At 57.9% G+C, this 15,335-nt stretch overlaps 1 protein-coding gene across 5 annotated transcripts in view; it reads left to right on the top strand.

Annotated features, from left to right (window-relative positions):
• Positions 1-464: 464 nt before the first annotated feature.
• PDZD4 (PDZ domain containing 4) overlaps positions 465-15,335 on the top strand; it is a 30,940-nt gene continuing 16,069 nt past the window's right edge. For 2 of the 5 annotated variants that reach the window (XM_025460605.3, XM_025460604.3), the window contains exon 1: positions 465-833. In XM_025460605.3, coding sequence (XP_025316390.1) covers positions 774-833 — 60 coding nt within the window. In that variant the 5' untranslated portion in view covers positions 465-773. Of the gene's footprint in view, positions 834-1,599; positions 1,809-15,335 lie in introns of those variants that run through there. The other 3 variants (XM_025460606.3, XM_035711408.2, XM_035711409.2) reach the window with 3 other exon arrangements.

Genomic DNA, 15,335 nt, shown 5'->3' with positions numbered 1-15,335 from the left:
AGCACCCCGGCCGAGGCCCCGCCCCCGGCCCTCCGCGCCGGCTCCCGCGGCCCCCGCCGCTCGCGCCGCCACCCCGCCCCGCTCCCCTCCCCGCGCGCGTGCGCCCCGTCCCCGCGCCCCTCCCCCCCGCCGCCGCCGCGCGCGTGCCCGTCGTCCCGGGCGGGAGCCGGAGACTGCGGGGCCGACTGCGGGCCGGAGAGCGGGCGTCGGGAGCGCCGTGAGCGCGGCCGGGCGAGGCGGGAGCGTGGGCGCGGGCCTGGCCGCGGGCGGGGGCCGCCGCCGCGCCGCCGCCCCCCATTCGGCGGGCCGGGCCGCGGCGCCGAGCGCGAGGGCCGGGCTCCCGGGGCCGGTGGCCATGGGTGGGAACCGGAGGCGGCAGCGGCAGCGGCAGCGGCAGCGGCAGCGGCGGGCCCCGCGGGCGGGGAGGCGCGCGGCCCACGGCCCCTGACGGCCCCCGGCGGCCCGGCGCGCCCCCGCGCCTCCTGGGGGGCCGTCGCCCAGCAACGCCCGGCGCGCCCGCCCATCCCCCGCTGCCCTTTTTCTCCTGGCCGGGTGCGAGGGAGCATGCCCGGGCCTGGCCTCCGCCGGCCGAGGTAACCGGAGGGGCGTGGAGCGGCCCCTCCCTGGGGGGCGTCCTCCCCTCCCCCGCTCGGCGGCCCGCCCCCTGCGCTAGGGTATGGCCCGCGGCCGCGGCCCGGGACCCGCGGTCCCGCACTCCGGCCACTGAAAGGCGTCTTCCCGCGGCCGCCCTCCGCCCCTCGCTGGCCAGCACCATGGGATGTAATATGTGCGTGGTTCAGAAACCGGAGGAGCAGTACAAAGTGATGCTTCAGGTAGGGACCGCCGCGGCGGGGGCGTGGGCGCGGGCGCCACCTGGGGAGGCAGCCGGTCGCCTACCCTGGAGGGCTGGAGGGCGCGGAGAGGAAGAGGTAGGGAGCCATTCCCGCCCTCAATTCGGGGGGCTGCTGGGTGTTGGCGCTCCGTGGGAACCGCGCACAAACGGGGGGGCTGCGTGGGGATGGGGTGCCGCGCGCATCCCCCGGGCGCCCGGAGTACACTGGGGGCCTGAACCCTGGGTCCGGATCGGCCTGGTTCGGGAAGTTGGGCTCGGCCCGGGGCCGGCGCGCTTGCACCCCGGCCGGGGAGCGGGGAGGCGCGGTGCTGCCGGCGCCGGCGCGGGATGGAGGTTGCATAGCAACGGGCTCCGTTCCCTGCACACGCTCGCCCCGCTGGACCCAGGGCGGGGGAGGGAGCTGGGCACCCGCGGCGCGGGCGGCGGCCGAATCCAGGGCCCCGCGGGCGGGCGAGGGGCGCAGGAGCGCGCGGGGGCGCTGGGGCCGGGGCGCTCCTCCTGGCAGCCGCTCCGCTCCGGCCCTGCCCAAACGGCGCGCGCCCAGGCCGGGTGCCGCGGGCTCCGCGACGGGGAGGCTGCCTGCGGGCAGCGGTGCCCCGCTCGCTCTCCGCCCTGCGGGGCCTCGGGTCCGGAGCCGCGAGGGGCGTGGGCCGGGGGGTGCTCGGGCGGGAGGGGATCCGCCCGGCCGCGCGCGCGGAACCCAAGCCCAGCCCGGTGGCCCGGAGCGGGGCTTCCTTGCCTGTGCGTGGCGTGACTTCGTGAGTGCGTGCCTGTGCCCCGTCTGTGTGTGCGCGGAGGCTCCTCCGGCCCCGCGTGTGTGTACTTTCTGTGTGCGCTCAGAGAGGTGTCCAGGGAAATGTCCCGGATGGTGTGGCCTGAGACGCCCCCGGGGCCAAGTGGCGGGAGTTCAAGGTCGGAGGCAGTCGGGACCCAGGGGCGGACCGGGCGCAGACAGGTATGCACTTCAACTCCGGGTTTCTGGGTCACGACCGGGGAGCAGGCGCTGCTGGGCGCGGCGTGGGCCGGGGCAATGAGGTCTCCTTAGAAGAATGGGGGGAACTCCTGTAAGGGGGCGCGGGGGCGCGGGGGGCGGGATCGGTGTCTGGGGAGGGATGGGGGAGGCCGCGGGAGCCCCGTTGTGGCCGCCGGGAGCGGGCGGGGGCAGGACGGGGAACCTTGCTCTGCCCTGGCCGCGCCACCCAGCTCCCCTGAGGCCCTGTCCCCGGGGGCGCTCGCTGCCCCTCGCTGCCCCTCGCTGCCCCCCGCCTTTCTTCCATTCTCGCCGTGCGCCCCCGGGCTGTTCCTCTCGGCCTGTTCCCTGGAAATCTTGCCTGGCCATTGTCATTGCCCGCTCGTGGAACGGGCTCGGTGATGACCCGGGCAGGGACCGAAAGGCAGCCCGCGGGAATCCCAGTGGTGGGCACCCGGGCTGCACTGGTTGGTTGGTGCCGCCGTGGGATCCCAGCCTCACCGCTTTCTTTCTTGGAATCTTCCACCCAACGGCCAGCGATTCCAGAGCTGTGCGCTCTTGACTTCCTCAGACAGGGATTGAGGTAGTATTTCGTGTAAGGCCGACCTGGTGGGGAGGCGTGGAGAGCCCCCCGCGCTGCCCTACAGGCTTGAAAGGAGCCTTGGTTGAGGGGCCACACTGGGGCGATCCTCGGGGCTCCCCCTGGCAGTGAGTTGGGGGGGCTGCCACAGTTGGGCTGGGACTGCCCTCAGGGAGGCTCCTTGTTGGAGGAGGGCTTGAGATGAACCCCGGGCAGGAAGGTTCTTGAGAGAGAGCCCCAGGCTCTTGGGGACACATGCCAACTGCCCTCTGCAGTTTCCTGCTCTGAGCCGCAGCCATCACAGGCCAGTGTCTGGGGACACCGCTCCCTTTTAAAGCTCCTGCTGAAGTTTGGGCAGAATCAGAGCCTGGGATGTAGTTTTAAAAGCGGGACTATCCGTGAAAATGAAGGGGAGGGGCGCCTGGGTGGCCCAGGCTCTTGATTTCAGCTCAGATCCTGATCTCAGGGTGGTGACATTGAGCCCCGCGTGGTGCCTGGGCATGGAGCCTGCTTAAGATTCTCTCCCTCTCCCTCTGCACCTCCGTCCCTCCCAAAATAAAATAAAATAAAATAAAATAAAATAAAATAAAATGGAGACAAAAGAAAGGGTGAATAAAAAGGAGCTGGAAAGCAGGGAAAACCATTAGTAGTCTGAGAAGACCCCGTTTCCGGGGTCTGGAGTCCCAGGCAGAGCAGGGAGGGGTTTCCTGGCCCAATCCGACCCTCTTCTCAGAGCAGAAAGAAGCTTTTGTCCCAAAAGACCAGTCGGACCCCTTGCCTGGCTCCCGTCCTCCCCTCAACACTGGTCCTCCCCTAGCGTCAGTGGTGCTTCTCCTGTCCGGTCTCTACGTGCCTGCGGCCTTGCACCCTGTGAGAGAAGGGGACCCCAGTGGGGTCCAGTGCAGCCCAGGGAAATGCACATGCACACCCGCATCACTTTGCCAGGGGACTTCCTTGGGCCAGGACCCGGACTCCCTGGGGCCTCTTCTTGGGTTCTCCAACCCCCACGTTACCGCCAGGTGTCTGTCTCAGCCTTGGGTTCCACGCCCTTTTCTCCTCAGGGCTCCCAGGCACAAAACAACCTACAGCTTTATTGAGCTAAAATTCGCACACCCCGGTAAAGTGTGCAGTCAGTGGTTTTTAATAGATTCAGAGACTTGTGCAACCATCACCACTGTCTCATTCCAGAACATTCTCATTACCTTAAAAAGAAACCCCGCCTTTAGCACTCCCGTACCCATTTCTCCCAACACCTCCCAGCCCCTGGCAACCGATCATCTACTTTCTATGGATTTACCTGTTCCAGACATTTCATCTAATGAACTGTATGAACCATACAATATATGATTTTTATGTGTGGCTTCTTTCTTTTATCATGTTTTTTTTTTAATGTTTTTGTAAAGTAATCTCTACACCCAATGTGGGGCTCAAACCCACAACCTGAGATCAAGAGTCAGATGCTTTTCCAACTGAGCCAGCCAGGCTCCCCCTAAATTTCTTTTTATTGCTGGATAATACTCCATTGTGTGACTATACCACACAGTATCCATTCACCCGTTGGTGGACATGGGGGTTGCTTCCACCTTTTGACTATTGTGAATAATGCTGTGAACATGAGTGTACAAATATCTGTTTGAGTCCCTGCTTTTATTTATTTTTTAAAAGATTTTTTAAAAGTAATCTCTATACCCAACGTGGGGCTCAGCCCCACAACCCTGAGATCAAGAGCAGTACACTTCACCGACTGAGCCAGCCAGGCACCCCGAGTCCCTGCTTTTAATTCTTTTGGGTATATAGCCTGAAATGGAATTGCTGGATCGTAGGGTAAATTCTGTTTAATTTTTTGAGAACCTGCCGAACCCTTTCCCACAGGGGCTAAGCCACTTCACATTCCTACCTGGAATGTCACAGGGTTCCACTTTCCCCATATCCTCCCAATGCACGTTTTTGATTAGAGCCATCCTACTGTGCGTGAGGTGGTATCATTGTGGTTTTTTTTTTTTTCATTGTGGTTTTGATTTGCAGTTCCTGATGCCTAAGTGATGCTGAGTATTTTTTCATGCACCATTGGCCATTTGTTTATCTTTTCTGGAGAAATGCCTATCTTTATGCCAGTACCCCTCTGCTTTTACTGTGGATTTGTAAGTAAGTTTTATTTTTAGGATCTTTAAAAAGATTTATTTATTTATTTGAGAGACAGAGAGAGAGAGAGAGAATGAGAGCATGAGCAGGAGGAAGGGCAGAGGGAGAAGGAGAGAATCTCAAGCAGCCTCCATGCTGGGTGAGGAGCCTGATGCAGGGCTCCACCTCATGACCCTGAGCTCACCACCTGAGCACAAACCAAGAGTCCGATGCTTTAACCAACTGAGCCACCCACGTGTCCCTGTAAGTAAATTTTAAAATCAAGTGTGAGTCTTCCAATTTTGTATTCTTCAAGATTGTTCTGGTTATTCTGGGTCCCTTAAGTTTCTATATGAATTTTTGGGTCAGCTTGCCAGTTTCTCAAAAGAAGCCAGCTGCAATTTTGTAGGAATTGAATTCAATCTGTAGATCGATTTAGGTAGAGTATTACCCATGAACATGGAATGTCTTTCCAAACGGGTCTTCAATTTCTTTAAACAAGGTTTTGTACTTTTGTTACATTTATTCCTTTTTTATTTTTTTATTTTTATTTTTTTATTTATTTTTATAAAGATTTTTCTTTTTTTAAGATTTTATTTATGGGGATCCCTGGGTGGCGCAGCGGTTTAGCGCCTGCCTTTGGCCCAGGGCGCGATCCTGGAGACCCGGGATCGAATCCCACGTCGGGCTCCCGGTGCATGGAGCCTGCTTCTCCCTCTGCCTATGTCTCTGCCTCTCTCTGTGTGACTATCATAAATAAATAAAAATTAAAAAAAAAAAGATTTTATTTATGTATTCATGAGAGACACAGAGAGTAGAGAGAAAGAGAGAGACACAGGCAGAGGGGGAAGCAGGCTCCATGCGGGGAGCCCAACGTGGGACTCCATCCCGGGACCCCAGGATTATGCCCTGGGCTGAAGGCGGCGCTAAACCGCTGAGCCACCTGGGCTGCTCACATTTATTCCTGTTTTAAAAAAATATTTTATTTATTTATTTATTTATTTATTTATTTATTTATTTATTTATTTATTCATGAGAGACACACAGAGATAAGCAGAGACACAGGCAGAGGGAGAAAGAGGCTCCATGCAGGGAGCTCGACGTGGGACTCGAGTATCATTGCCCTGAGCCAAAGGCAGGCGCTCAACCACTGAGCCACCCAGGCGTCCCTGTTACATTTATTCCTGAGTATTTTATTTTTTATGGTGCTATTGTGAGTGGAATTGTTTTCTTTTTTTTTTAAGATTTTATTTATTTATTTATTTATTCATGAGAGACGCAGAGAGAGAGAGAGTCAGAGACACAGGCAGAGGGAGAAGCGGACTCCCCGCAGGGAGCCCGATGCGGAACTCAATCCCAGGACCCTGGGATCATACCTTGAGCCGAAGGTAGAGGCTCAACCACTGAGCCACCCAGACACCCCTCTTTTTTTTAAAATTTTTAAAGGATTTTAATTTATTTATTCATGAGAGACACACAGAGAGAGGCAGAGACACAGGCAGAGGGAGAAGCAGGCCCCACGCAGGGAGCCCGACATGGGACTTGATCCCGGGACTCCAGGACTACACCTTGGGCCGAAGGCGGCGCTAAACTGCTGAGCCAACCAGGCTGCCCCCTTAAATTATTTTTAAAGATTTTTTTTTTAGAAGTTCATTTATTTAAGCAATCTCTTCACCCACCATGGGCTCAAACACATGATCCTGGTATCAAGAGCCACATGCTCTTCTGACTGAGCCAGGAATTTTTTTTTTTTTAAGATTTGTTTCTTTATTTGGGGAGGGCACAAAGGGAAAGGGAGAGAAACAGAGTCCGTGCTGAGTGTGGAGCCCTAAGTGGGGCTCGATCCCAGGACCCTGAGATCGTGACCTGAGCTGAAACCAAGAGTCGGGTGCTTACCTGACTGAGCCACCCACTCGCCCTGGGAATCGGTTCAGCTTCCTTTCATCTTGCTCATTGGCACTGTGTAGAAGCGCAGTTGATTTCTGTATATTGATCCTGTGTGCTGCAACCTTACTCACCTCGCTTATTAGCTCTGATTGCTTCTTAGTGGATTCTTCAGGATCTTCTGTATGTGGGATTATGTCATGGGCAAACAGAGACCGTTTTACGTCTGCCTTTCCAATCCGGATGCCTTTTATTTCTTGCTCTTGCCTATTTGCTCGGGCTAAAATTTCCAGTACAGTGTTGAATAGAAGTGGTGAGAGCAGACATCCTTCCCTTGCTCCTGATCTAAGAGCGGAAGCCTCCAGTCTTTCACCAGTGAGTTGGAAGTTGGCTGTAGATTTCTCATAGATGCTCTTTATCAAGTCAAGGAAGACCTTTTATGTTTTATTTTATTTTATTTTTTAAGATTTTATTCATTTATTCATGAGAGACACACAGAGAGAGGCAGAGACACAGGCGGAGGGAGAAGCACGCTCCATGCAGGGAGCCCGACACGGTACTCCATCCCAGGACCCCGCGATCATGCCCTGAGCCAAGGGCAGACGCTCAACTGCTGAGCCACCCGGGCACCCCAAGGAAGACCCTTGTATTCCTAGTTTGAGTGTTTTTATGATATGCAGGGTGGTTAGACTTCGTCAGGTTTCTGGGTGGCTGTTGAGGCGCTCGCTGGTTTGGGCCCCTTATCCTGGTGAGCCGGCCTCCCGCAGGCGCCCAGCGCGGCCTGTCAGAGCTCCAGCTCCACTGGCATCGTGTCAGTCGTGTCCTCCACCGGCTTTAGCCGGGCACAGGTGCCAGGCTGGGGGCGGGGGCGGCAGTGGGGCGACACACTGACAAGCTTGCAAAAGGTAGAAAGATCCAGGGTGGGGGGCAGTCTTGCAAATTGAGTTAGGGAGAGGAAGGAACGGCTTACGGAGGGCGGAAGGTGGGGAGGAAGGGGCGTCAGCACCAAGGCACCCAGTGCCTTCGGAGAGCCCTTCCCGGTGCCCTTGCTCACCGGGATCCTTTCCTGGGGTCCCTCAACCCCTTTGTTGTAGATCTAGTGTCGCCCCACTCTGTTGGGCTTCTCTCTGCTTCTTCGTCTTTGCCCTGCCACCCTAGTCTTCTAGATCTTGGTCCCCCTCTCTGACATCGTCACGTGCTTGCTCGCAGGCCTGGTGCACAGGAGACCTATGTGACAAAGGCAACTAACTGGCCTCCGGCCCACTCCACCTGTTCCCAACGAGGTCCGGCCGGACCTGTCCTCTTGTTTCAGCCTTGAGGCCTAGTGAGTCAGGACCACCATTGTCTCCTGTCTGTCTTCATCCAGAGAGGCCACACCACAGCCCCCCAGGTCTTTCCTGCGGCTCCTGCCGGCTGAGCCCCCCTGTGGCAGCCAGCATTCTGTGCGCTGAGGATCCACAGCCCCCTCCTTCCCTGGGGCCTTTTTATAATGGGAGAGACTGGTCAGGAACAAAGTGGCAACGGCTGGGGAGAGCAGGGCCCAGTGTGCTGCGAGAGCAGGGTGGGGGGCTGCGGGCCCACACTTGTCCCCTCTCTCCATCTTCCTCCGTCCTCCATGGAAGCCCCCCCACATGCTCCCTGCCCCCCAAGTGGGGGCTTCCTGTGAGCAGGGTTTGGTTCTGTCCTTGTGCCTTGCTGCTGAGCGCCCTGCCTGTCCTGAAGTGGGCCCTCTGGAAATAATCGTGCCGTGGTGAATGGGCCCTGAATTCCAATAGCTATCATCTGCACGGGGTCACCACGCTTTTCCATTGTCTCAGAATTTTAAGATGCCCTTCCTTCCTTACCTCAGTTCCAAGTGCTGGCTGAGGCATCAGTAGAAAATTCTAGAAAATGCAAACTAATGCATATGATGGAAAGCAGATCAGCATTTGCAGGGATGGGCTGAAGGCAGTGATGACAAAGGGGGCATGAGGATCCTTGAGGATGATGGAAATGGTCACTGTCCTGATGGTGATGATGGTTGCACAGACATATTTACAAAACCTTAAAGTGTTTGCTCTAAATATGTTCATTTGATCATATGGCAATTACACCTCAGTAAAGCTTTAACAACAAGAAATACGTGTAACACACACATCAAAGGAAAAACACATCAGAGCACTTAGCCCAGCATGGGGGCCTTAGTAGGGTTGGGTGGGTCTTTCTTTCTTTCTTTCTTTCTTTCTTTCTTTCTTTCTTTCTTTCTTTCTTTCTTTCTTTCTCTTTCAAGATTTTATTTATTTATTCATGAGAGACACACAGAGAGAGGCAGAGGCACAGGCAGAGGGGAAGCAGGCTCCCTGCCGGGAGCCCGGTGGGGGACTTGGTCCCAGGACCCTGAAAGCAGATGCTCAACCCCTGAGCCACCCAGGCGCCCCTGGGTGGGTCTTCCCTTGCTTGTACTTCGGGGTCCCCACAGGGGAAGACAGTGCCATGTGGGAATAAAGAGTGCCTGCCCCCCAGGGTCGCTGCTGGGGGAAATCCGCAAACTTTGCTCCTGGCACTTGGTCCCCTGGGGTCTCATTTGGCTAGAGGGTGGAGTTGCTGCCATTTGGTGGGTGGCCAAGGCGTGGCGGTGGATGGAGACAGCCTTACTCACGGACTGGACACAGTTAGTGTCCAGTGACGGAGGACCAGTATGATTCCGAGGGTTTCTGTAACATGAAAGGGGAGAAAACACCCAGGAAGGAGAGCCCTGAGTTGCCAAGGAGTGTCAGGCCCCAGACTAGTTAGGAGCTAGAGGAGGAAAGACTGAGGAGCTGGGGCCCGGGGGCTGCTTTGGGGCCGAGACCAGGCATCGCCCCTCGCAGGGCAGCCTGCCTCTTGCTCGGCTTGCTTTGAGCGGTGGGGACGAAGGGCACCTCACAGAGACTCTCATCCTGATGACTCCTGGACTCGCTCTGCTCATGCCCTCGGGCCAGTCGGGTTAGCCCAGAGGTGGGCGGGTGATGTTTTCACTCGGGAGCTTACACCCCGAGGTGGATGCTTTTTAAAAAAGATTTTATTTATTTATTTGAGAGACAGAGAGAGAGTGAACCCAAGCAAGGGGAGCAGCAGAAGGAGGAGAAGCAGGCTCCCCGCTGAGCAGGGATCCCGATGCGGGGCTCAATCCCAGGACCCCGAGATCACGACCTAAGCCAAAGGCAGACGCTTCACCGACTGAGCCCCCCAGGTGCCCCCCTTCTCCCCTGAAGGTTGATTTTGATGATGATCTTAGGAATTGCTTCGCTTTTTCACACAGGCCCTCTGGGGTGCCATTCCTTGTCAGCCACTTCCAGGCAGCACGTCAGGCCTGCCCTCACCTACAAAGGCAGGGGGGCCAGGGCACTTGGACCAGATTTCAGCAGACCCTGAGTGGGCAGCACCATCCACTCAGCAGCTTTGGGGAGGGAAGGGTTGAGAGGGAAGGAGAAACCCTTTGAATCACTTGTCTGGTGTCTGAACCCCATTCAGGTATGTGTGCGTCCTTCCTGGTTCGTTGAGGGGGTGCTCTGGGCCAGCGCACCTCCGCCCTAAGGCCCTTGTTAAACTGCAGGGTTGGGGCAGGTCCAGGGCCTGAGAGTCTGCGTTTCTCACAAGCTCCCAGGCGGCGTCTGTGCTGCTGGTCCTTGGACCCCCCGCACCAGGGGCAAGGACGTCCGGGGGGATCTTGGGATGAAGAAGTGCAGCCCTGAATCACATCAACATCACCTAGGAAGTGAGTTTCCTACAAATAAGAGGCAAGGCATCACCTGAGACCTACCGATTCGATTTCCAGGGGTCATTGCACCACTAAGGTCCCAAGGGACAAAGTGTGTTCCAGCTTAAGCAAAGCTCCTTTCCCGCCACCCCCGCCCTCACCGACATGCAGACAGCTCACCTGGGTACCCGGACCAGCATACCACTCCCGAACTACTTAAGAAGGCTTTGGAGATGAAGCCCTCCCACGCTTCCTTTTATTTCTCCTGCCCCTGGGCAAGAAGGGGTGGGCACAGTTCTGGGGTTGGATGCCTAGTTTGTCCAGGCAGCCACCGCTCGGGCCAAGCCATTGGCTGGGCCAGTCTAGTGATGATGGAACAGACTGTGGTGGCCCTGCTACAATTCTTACAAATTAAGGCATTTTGTAGCCCGATGCCATTCATTTAGGCAAGGATCATCGTGGGATGGTAAAACCATTACGTAGAGGTTGTTAGGGAACAAGATAGTCTCAGGGTCTCAAGGTGTTACCCCAGGTGTCTTGTAAATTAGGAAGGCAAAAGGAGAGACCTGGCAGCCATGACTTGGACCATGTGACCAAACCAAATCAAGGTCCCCAGCAGTGGGATGGCCTGATCCCGGTGTCTCCTGATGCTGTTCGTGGGGAGGGGGTAGGACCCAGCAATTTGTTAAAGCACTTAAGCTAAATCTAATGAGGGCAGATCCAGACTTGGGCATTTTGCAAGGCAGGTGCCCTGGACTCTGCCAAGAGGTCAGTGCCATGAAAGTCTAAGAAAAAAAAAAGTGGGTTGTTCTAGACTAAAGGATAGTAGAGACCTAACAACCACGTGTGATGTGTGTGGTCCTTGATTGCATCCTGGGTGCAGAAAGAAAAACAAGCTGTAAGGGCCTTAGTGGTACATTTGTGGAGGGGGTAGGGGGGCTGATGATGGCATCAGTGCTGAGTCCACGAGCATATCAGGGTGGTGTGGTTTCCCCCGGAATGGGAGCCCTGGTGTTGGCATCTTGCTTCCAACACGTGTGTGTAGGAAGGAGAGAACAGGTGTGACCATGGCCCTCCGGGGGAGATCTGCCTGAAGGGCATGCAGGTATCCCCTGTCCCGTGTTGCAAGGGCCCTGTGCGTTGACCCTTCCCAGGATCCAGGGTGGGCAAAATAGGAGCGACGACCCGTGCTGGGCCATTGTAAAGGCGGACTGCAGCCGGCCCTTGGCTGCGGCTTCCCTTCTCTGCTTTCTCTGCCCCTATGGGTGTGGGGGCCCCCTGACACTTGGCTGAGCCCCGGCAGCCAGACACAGGTACGTCCTAGGTGTCCCTTGGACACGCCCGTCAGCGGAGCTGAGAGCCGTGGATCAGGACCTGGGCGCCAGGGCAGAGGGCAACTTCCAGTTTCGGTTGTGTCCTCGGTGTGTTTGGCCGTCCGCAGAGTGGGGTTAGGACGGTCGTGCTGTGGCAGCCGTGGGCCCCACTAGGTTGTTTTTTTAAGATTTTATTCATTTATTCGTGGGAGACACAGAGAGAGAGCGAGAGAGGCAGAGACCCAGGCAGAGGGAGCAGCAGGCTCCACGCAGGGAGCCCGACGCGGGACTAGATCCCGGGACCCCAGGATCCCGCCCTGGGCCGAAGGCGGCGCTAAACCGCCGAGCCACCCGGGGATCCCCCACTAGACGTTTGTGGAGTTGACCCCCTCGTGGCCGGGTGGGCTCGAGCGAAGGGGCCTTCCGCGGGCGTCCGTGGGGCGCAGGCCCCGCCCGGACGGCCAGGGCTCTCTTCTCAGCCCCTTGCTCCCGCCTCCCCGGAGCCCCCACCCGCTGCGCCCGCCTCCTTGGGTCGGGGGGTGGGGGAGGACTGGCGCCCACGGCCCGCCCTGCCCACGCCGCCACCGCCGCCGCCGCCGCCGTCGCCTTTGTCTGCGGCTCCGGGCCGGGAGGGGGCGGGGCGAGCGCGCCGGGGCTCCGCCCTCCGCCACCCGGGGCGCCGCCGCCTCGCGGGGGAGGGGGGAGGCGGGAGGAGGGGGCGCCACCCGGCCGCGCCCCCGCCCCGCCCCCGCCCGAGATCGCGGCCCGCCGCGGGCTCCCCGCGAAGCCGCTGTGCCCCGCACCCTGCCGCGGGGCTTCTCCTCCGCCCCCGCGCCCCGCGCCTGCTGCCAGCGCCGCCCACGGGCTCCGGGCCGGTCCGGGTAGAGCCCCAAGGCGGCGTTCTCCCCCCGCCCCGCCTCCGCGACCGGTGCTCTGCGGAAGCTCCCGAAGGCGGCGTCTATGCGGGCCGAGCCGCACTCCCCGCCCAGCGCCCCGGGCCGTGTGCCCCCGTCCACCCCGAGCAGATGCCCACGCGTGCTGCCTGCCGCGCCCCCGTCCGTCCCCGCGATGCTCTGTCTCGTTCAGCCCTTCTCCCCAGCATCTCTCTGCCTGAGAAACCCTGGGTCTCGCTCTCCTGCGGCTCAGCGTCGGCGGCCTCGTGGGCTCCGTGGGCCTCTTCGGGGGACATTCCATCCCCCCTTATCTCCTCCATCTCACGATTTTATTTACATTTTTTTATATTAAAGTAAACCCTAGGCCCAGCGTGGGGCTCGAACCTACCACCCTGACATCAAGGTTCGCGGGCTCTACCGGCACACACGGCCAGGCGCCTGGTCTCTGCTTGCGTGGGTGCTTGCTTATTTTTTAATTACTTATTTTGGGACTCTTGGGTGGCTCGGTGGTTGAGCGTCTGCCTTTGGCCCAGATCATGATCCCAGGGTCCTAGGATCGAGTCCCGCCTTGGGTTCCCCACGTTCTCCCTCTGCCTGTGTCTCTGCCTCTGTGTGTCTCTCTCATGAATGCATAAGTAAAATCTTAAAGAAAAATAAGATTATTTATCTTGAAGACAGAGAGGTAGGGAGAGGAAGACGGAGAGAGAAACCCAAACAGGTTCCGTGCTGAGTGCACAGCCCATCTCAGAGCTGGATCCTCCGACCCTGAGATGAGACCTGACCCAAAACCAATACTAGTGTCTCAACCTGCTGCACCACCCAGGCACCCCGCTACCCCCCAATCTCATGCTTTACAATCAAGAACAATCCCTAGTGGAATTCGGTGACAATGGTCACATGACAGGTGATTTGGTGGCGTGTGTTTGGGACACATTTAAGTGCAGTGGTGCATTGGAGGTGTTTGTTTTGGGAACTTCAAATTGGAAGGAAAAAATTCCATTAATAAAGCATGCCCATGGCCCATGTGTACCCCAACCCCTGCCTCGCCCCCACTGACCCTGACCTTGGTGGTCTCTGTGGATCGGCACGGCAGCCCTATATTTTTATTGTGGGGGAAAAAGTATATGACATTAGATTTACCATTAGTGACACGTACGTTCTCAGTGCTGTGCAACCATCACCACTATTTCCAGAACATGTTCATTACCCTGAAAAGGGAACATGGCAGCCATTAAGTAGGCATTCCCCATTCTCCCCATTCCCCCAAACCCTGACAACCACCCCTCTGCTTTCTTTCCCTGTGCATTTGCTTGTTCTGGAATCATACAGTACGTGGCCTTCTGGGCCTGCCTTTCACTTGGCTACACTGTCTTCACGCATGTGTGTAGCATGTGTCGGGCCTCCGTCCCCGTCCCTTTATGCGGTGGAATGATGCACCTTGTGGATGTTACCACATTGCGTCTCTCCATCTGTTGGTGGACATTGACGTGGCTTCCAAACTGGGGCTGTGATGAATAGTGCTGCCACGAACTGGTGTGTGCACGGTTTTGTGTGGATGCCTGTTGTCAATTCCTGCGGCATTGCTGGGTATTGCGGGACCTCTAGACTTTTCCATACCCACTGCCACATCTTGCGCCTGCACAAGCACATCAGCACTTCTCTTCCACTTTGTCATCCCAGCCATTCCTAGTAGGGGTGAGGGGGGGTCTCACCGTGGTGTTGACGTGCACTTTCCTGATGGTGAGTGATGTCAGGCGTCCGCTCTGTGCTTGTCAGGCATCCTTCCTCCCTCCCTAGTCCTTGTCCCTGGCCCAGCAGCAGGTCCTGGCGTCCCCGTCTCCGCTGCCACCTCCATCCCGGGCCAGGCCACCATGATCTCTGGTCTGGTCCACTGGTTGCCTGCTGCTCTTTCCTCTGCCTCCACTTGGTCCCCTCCTCCACGTTCTTCATAGAGGCCGGGGTGAAGGCCGGCCTCTTCCGTGTGTGCGCATTACTCTCCAGCGGGCACCAAGGGCTTAGCGCTGGCTGGAATGTTCTTCAGAGTCCCTACCGTGGCAGGCTCCTTGTCATCACTCAGGTCTTAGGTCAAGTATCCCCTGGGAGGCTGTCCCTGCACACTCGTAAAACAGTCCCCACTTTCGCATTTTCCACCACGTAACCCAGGGCTCTAATGCGATCCAAAACGGCTTGTGACTTGTCTGGGTCCCGCTCCTGGCACTAGCCTCCCCGAGCACAAGGATCACGTCTGTCTTTTTTTTTTTTTTAAAGATTTTATGTATTTATTCATGAGAGACAGAGAGAGGGGCAGAGACACAGGCAGAGGGAGAAGCAGGCTTCCTGCGGGGAACCCGACGCGGGACTTGATCCCAGGACCCCGGGGTCACGACCTGAGCCGGAGGCAGCCGCCCAACCGCCCAGCCACCCGGGTGCCCACGTCTGTCTTACTTATGGCTGTTCTTCCCATTTTTCCAGCGCTCAGCTGGAGAAGGCAGTGGGCCTGCCATGCTCAGGAGCCTGTGCCTTCTGCCTTCCAGTGGTTCCCCGCTGACCGGGGACACAGAGGGTCACCTGTGCACGCATCGCCCACATCACCTCTTCCGCTGGGCTCTCTGCCAACCGGGCTTCTGAAATGCGGCTTTGCCCCCTCCCCCTTGCACCTTCCGACCAGGCTTGGAGCAGTCTGCCTCTCAGCTTCCAGAAGGGTGCCCTGGGGCGGAGGGAGCCCTCCCCGAGCGGGCTCGTCCTCCACTGTCCCCCTGCATCCTGGGGAAGCCACATGGAGACCAGACATGTTTGTCCCAGGAGTCCCTTGTCTTCAGCTCGCTGGGAACAAGAGAGACCAGTGGGCAGTGGCCCGGTCGCCCAGGTCCATCCCCACTACAGCCTCTGACACCCCATCTAACCTTCCTTGCTCACCCCCAACACCTCTGATTGCTAGAAAGTTCTTCCCACTCCTATTACAACTTCCTCTCCACCTTCCTTTAGAGCCTGGGTTGAGGTAGG

This window comes from Canis lupus, chromosome X (assembly GCF_003254725.2).
Source record: "Canis lupus dingo isolate Sandy chromosome X, ASM325472v2, whole genome shotgun sequence".
NCBI classification, from domain to species: domain Eukaryota; kingdom Metazoa; phylum Chordata; class Mammalia; order Carnivora; family Canidae; genus Canis; species Canis lupus.
Note: the sequence above shows the minus strand (reverse complement) of the source record. Positions and strands in the feature narration are given on the sequence as shown.